Raw genomic sequence first — 5,670 nt, 5'->3', positions numbered from 1 at the left:
ACAAATTAAAATATAATATTTTTGAGATATTTATCTTAATAATTATTTAAAAATAATAAAATCATACGTTTTATAACTTAAATTAAATTTAATTAAACTTAAACTCACTTATTAGAATAACATCATATTAAACATATAATATAATCTATTGTCAATTAACAATAAATTACTTTTAAAAAAAAAACTAGCAAGAAACTTAAATTTAAAATTCACGTATAATATTTAATATTACATTAAACATATAATATATAATCTCTTGCTGTTAGTCCCAAATTCAAAAATAGAACAAACATAAACTTAAACAATAATAAATAAATTATTTAATTAAAATATGATACTTATTTCAAAATTTATATGACATTAATATAAATTTAATAAAAATAATTAATAAATTCTATAAATAAAACTATGTAAACGTGCATATTGCACGTTGTTTGTATCTAGTAAGCCTTAAATATATCAGTTTTTGTTAGAAAATTTTGGAAATACAAAAATATAGCAAGGTTATCAATTTTTGGAAGAATATATATATTTTTCTTCAAAAATATATTATTTTGTACACTATATAAATATGTTAAGTGCGAGGAAATTACATAATTATACACTAACCCTAGTTTTATCCAGTTAGTATAAACGACAAGTCGTTAATTTGCACCAAGGCAACAAACTGCGCCGTATTGCTCCATCTTTTGTGTTCTGACTATTTGTTGTCTTGTTGGGTTTGTTGCTCTGGGTTGGCCTTCTGAAATTAACGGTCCATTTTCACTTTCCAACGAACTCCATAGCCAAAGCTCCTTTTTGTTTTGCTTTTTTCATATCTAAAAGTAAAATCATTCTCTCATTCATATGCTTGTAAAAATTTTGCCAGCTTTGTCGATGGTTCAGTATCTGGGCACACTTCGCCCTTATTCTCTAACCTATTTTGCCCCTTACACACGCCAAATTCCACTCCCCACCTCTTCAATTTCACTTCCTAAGACTGGCTCATCTCCCTTTAGACGGTTTCTTCATGCTTGTCTTCGATCTGGTAAGCCTCTAAATTCAATACATAAATATATATCCGCTTTAGAATTTGTTTAAAATACATTTATTTCGCGGTTGTTCTACATAATTATCGGTTTTTTAATATCTGTTTTGGCATTATGCCGTTTCAGGTAAATTATAGCTTGATGGGTTGTATTATTTATCTATGTATGCTTTCACATTAGTATAGAATTCATCTAGTAGAACTTCAATTTATTTTGGGGTGATTCCTTGGCATATGGATGTTATATATCATGAAATGGGGGGTTTTAGTCATTAGCATTATGTTGTTTCTTAATAGACTGTACGTCTTAATTATGCTATATTTATCTTGGTCCTGCTATTTCTCTCATATGCTTTCGTACGTATTCCTTTGATCAGATAAAAACGTCAAAATCCAAACTTTTTACCTAAGGAGGTTTCATTGGTTTGTGGGTGTTCTACATAATCAAATAGTTTCTTGAGTTTATCAGTCTGCTGTTTATAAGTAGACCATTCTTCTTAATTATATTATGGAAACCTGGCCTTTTCTATTTCTCGACTCGTTTACGCAACTATGGCATAGACATGGGAGGTTTGTAATTAGTTAGGATTTTCCATGAATTGATTCAGGGTTGAATGCTGGTGTTTTTTGTTGTTTAAGAAGCTAAACTTGTTGCTAATGCTACAATGAATTCTCTTTCATCAGCTATTCATATGCAATCACTAGACTCAGAGGTCTTTTTGTAGACTTTTGTTTTTATGGTTGCTCCCATTGCAAATGTGACTAAGTGAAATAGCAAAAATTTGGAGGGAAAAATACATAATTATGCTGACTATTCATGACAAAAGCATATATCATTAATGAGGAAACATGCAGAGAATTCTGGTGATTTGATTACTAGAAAAGCAAATGTTGGTGGTTTCCCCCATATGCAGATTCTTTATGCAGTTGTTTATGACTTGATGACTCATGCGTTGCAGATAATGCAAGGGGGGTTTCTGGTGCGGAGTTACATGGGGACCAATCAGAGATCATATTTATGGGTACAGGAACAAGTGAAGGCATTCCTCGTGTGAGCTGCTTGACTAACCCTCTGAAGACATGTGAGGTATGAAAGCTAAACCTTTGTGCCTATGTACTTTTGCCTACTGTCTGCAAGTTGAAATTGATTGCTGAGATTTCTTACAAAATAAAATTTTGATTATTCAGACAATGTCATGGTTTTTAATTTTATAGGTTTGCTCAAAAGCCGCAGAACCAGGTAATAAAAATAGGAGACTTAACACAAGCATCCTCATTTGTTATCCTACAACATCTGGAAAAAGTAACATCCTTATAGATGCTGGAAAGTAAGTATCTGTATTGGTTCTGTTCATTATGCAATGTTGTGAGAGTTGTTCACCAATTAGTTTCTGTTATGCAGATTCTTCTACCACAGTGCTCTTCGATGGTTTCCTGCCTATGGGTCAGTTATTAACTTGTTTTGTTTAGTATTTTATATCATTATTGCATTTTAAGGGCTCAGGGCGCTTCTAATTTAATATTGTAATTTTCTGCTGGTTACACTTGCTATGTGAGGGTCACAAATTCTGTGTAGTGGTCACATTGATAAAATTTCAAGTTCGCACTGCACAAATAGCGAAACTACCATTTAGCTGTCCGTTTCAATGTTTTAGGATCTCTGATTACTTTGTGTTGTTAGACTATCCAATTGGCCAGTGCTTCTCCTGCAGATTCTTTATGTTTTTTCATCCTGTCTAGTATGTTCCTTCTAGTAACTAGTTTTATTTTTGTCAGGCTAAGAACAATTGATGCGGTTATAATTACTCATTCTCATGCTGATGCAATCGGAGGTCTCTGGCTTGATTGCTCTCTTATGTTTATTCTTGAGATAACTAATAGATTAGTGCTAATGCTAAAAAAAACTCCTCTCTTTCTTTCACTCTCTATGATTTTCCTGTCATATTTAAAATTTGGAAGCCCGACCCTTTCACTTATTTGTATCCAGGTCTTGATGACCTACGTGATTGGACAAACAATGTCCAGCCATCTGTTCCAATTTATGTGGCCAAGCGTGATTTTGAGGTCCATTCTTTGTTTTTTAATTACTTTCTTGCAAGAACTATAGCATAGAAATCCTTTTTATTGGTCAAGTTTATTACTAAGTTAGCAATACAATTATCAATCATGATTATTTCGCCTTTGTTTGTTCAAAACTTTTCTCTTAAAGTATATTTAAATAATTGCAGGTAATGAAAAAGACTCATTATTATTTAGTTGACATAAGCGTAATCACTCCTGGGGCTGCTGTTTCAGACTTGCAATTCAACATCATAGATGAAAATCCATTCACGGTTCACGGATTAAAGGTCAGACTTCAAATTTTCAGCCCTAATTATATTATCTTTTGAAGTATCTTCATTTAAAAAATAAAATAAATCAACCTTTATCTTAACAATACTGCTCTCGTAATGTAATATTCTGTGAATTCTGAAAACCGAAATTAAAGATAGTGAATGTTCTTAGGAAGACCAAAAGAAAGTTTGAGGGAACAAAGAGAAGCCAGACATAATATATGTACTGGAATTCAGTAAATCAATTCAGTGTTGGTGCCTTGGTGGAACTGATTTACAACTCTGATACTTTTTTTTTGGTTTTTCATTAGTCTGGCCAGCTTTGGCTATTTTTCTAATTCAGTTTTCATGCGTTCTATATGTTCTGATGTCAATAAGAAGTTATTATTTTGTTGAAATCTTCTGTTTCAGATTACCCCTTTACCCGTGTGGCATGGTCCTGGTTACCGCTCCCTTGGTTTTCGTTTTGGTAATATTTGTTACATTAGGTAATGCTTCATCGTGCCACACAAATTTATAAAAGAATTGCAATCCTTGTACCTGGAATGCTTCGAAATTTTATTTGGATTCCCAAGCTAATGTGATTCACTTCTGCAGCGATGTTAGTGAAATACCTGAAGAGACTTATCCACTTCTCAAGGATTGTGAAATCCTGATTATGGTGCCTCCCTACAAATTCATCCAACCACTTTCTTTCTCTCAAACTTTTATGAACAATCATACTCTTCTAAAGAAGTTTTTAATTCAAAATTATTTCAAAATGCATACAAGCATACATTTTTCGCCTTGCTGATATATCCAATCATTTCCTCAGGATGCCTTAAGGCCGGATCGGTCATCAGCAACACATTTTGGACTTCCAAAGGTAAAAACTAATTTATCCCAGCAATAAAACTTTCTGAGTGAATATTAATGTCAATTTGATCTTGTCCAGGCCTTAGAGGAAGTGCGAAAAATTCAACCGAAAAGAACTCTGTTCACCGGTATGTTTCAACTTCCTTTCATGGTTTGCTGGGTTTATTTATTAGTTTCTTTGATCTCCACCTTCAATTTACTTTCACAAGTTTATCAATTTTAACTCATGTGACATGTATAGTTACGTTAGAGCATGGAACAATAAGGTTACTGTTATTATTGAAAAATTAATAAAATATTATTTTTATTCTTCTTGATTTTTGCACTTGTAAAGGTATGATGCATCTAATGGACCATGAGAAGGTAAATAACTATCTTATGGAGTTGATGGAGACAGAGGGTCTTGATGTACAACTGAGCTATGATGGGCTTCGGGTACCTATAACTCTCTAGATTTTGAATCAATCTCATTATTAAGGAAAATGTCTTGTGAACCACATTTGTCAACTGATCGTTCCTGGGTTTTATTGGTTTTAAAAAAATAATAAACAAGAAAATAAGTTTTATTATTTGTACTCTTTGGTACATCATCCAATTTCACTTGACTATTGATTTTTCCTGGGAAATAAGACGTGCTTTCAATTAATTACCCAAAGAATCTTTCTTTCATTACTTTTCCATTTATATTTTTACACACAAAATCAGAACAACAGTGGAGTACACGAGTAGGCACTGTTTAACTGAATCTTGACAGAAATTCTTCTCAATATAAGTTTTTATTTATATGTTTTTTTCTTATAAAAGGTGAGAAACAAAAATATAAAATTTATAAAAGACAAGTTTTACTTACTCAAAATGAAACTTGACAGTTTGGCCTTGTCCCCATCAATGATTTTTGAGTTGAAACTGAATGTGAAATCATCAAAGGACTGCTCTTTTGAAATTTGAGAAGATTCCCTTAGGCCAAAAAGAAAATAAAAATTCATCAACTTTTGGGTTTTCAAGAGGTCAGCATTGTCTCAAGAGTGGAATCTGGTAGCAGCATGGGCATGAAGGAAAGAAAATAATAAAGAGTGTGAGCTCGTGCTTATGCTTCTCTGCTTGGGAACAAAACAACTTCTTTCACAATATGGGTTATTATTGAACGCGTGACCACATTATTTATTGAAGATTATAAGGTTGAAAACAATGTAAAATTGCTATCCATAAATTTATGAGTGAGTTTCCATGATCCAACATTGGAGTTAGAACTAATATATACTCATCTTGATTCATTCAAACAACAAACAAAACAAAGCTTGATATTTATAAAATGGAGAGTCTTAGTTTGATTTTATTTTATGGTAATGAGGAAGAGAGGGGTCATTGTCCAATTGTGTAGATGGGGCCACAGGGTTAAGATTATGAGGGTGAGCAAGGCAAGGCAAGGTTATGGGGGGAAAGTGAGTGAAGTGA

At 32.6% G+C, this 5,670-nt stretch overlaps 1 protein-coding gene across 1 annotated transcript; it reads left to right on the top strand.

Moving 5' to 3' along the window:
* The first annotated feature begins 702 nt into the window (after positions 1 to 702).
* Positions 703 to 4,742, top strand: LOC133794478 (putative hydrolase C777.06c). The gene is made up of 12 exons (XM_062231714.1): positions 703 to 1,027; positions 1,987 to 2,114; positions 2,243 to 2,355; positions 2,430 to 2,471; positions 2,804 to 2,859; positions 3,015 to 3,091; positions 3,256 to 3,375; positions 3,772 to 3,848; positions 3,958 to 4,021; positions 4,175 to 4,225; positions 4,295 to 4,343; positions 4,550 to 4,742. Exons 1-12 carry the CDS (start codon positions 847 to 849, stop codon positions 4,666 to 4,668), a joined length of 1,077 nt encoding a protein of 358 aa, XP_062087698.1. The 5' UTR covers positions 703 to 846; the 3' UTR covers positions 4,669 to 4,742.
* The last annotated feature ends 928 nt before the right edge of the window (positions 4,743 to 5,670 follow it).

Source organism: Humulus lupulus, chromosome 8, assembly GCF_963169125.1.
Source record: "Humulus lupulus chromosome 8, drHumLupu1.1, whole genome shotgun sequence".
Classification (NCBI taxonomy): domain Eukaryota; kingdom Viridiplantae; phylum Streptophyta; class Magnoliopsida; order Rosales; family Cannabaceae; genus Humulus; species Humulus lupulus.
This window is presented reverse-complemented; position numbering and strand designations above follow the sequence as displayed.

What these genes read in the sequence shown, in the direction of transcription:
- LOC133794478 (XM_062231714.1), top strand. Translation starts at nt 847, where the DNA reads ATGCTTGTAAAAATTTTGCCAGCTTTGTCGATGGTTCAGTATCTGGGC. An exon ending in CGATGGTTTCCTGCCTATGG is followed by an intron (nt 2,472 to 2,803) that starts GTCAGTTATTAA and finishes TATTTTTGTCAG; the next exon opens with GCTAAGAACAATTGATGCGG. An exon ending in TCACGGTTCACGGATTAAAG is followed by an intron (nt 3,376 to 3,771) that starts GTCAGACTTCAA and finishes CTTCTGTTTCAG; the next exon opens with ATTACCCCTTTACCCGTGTG.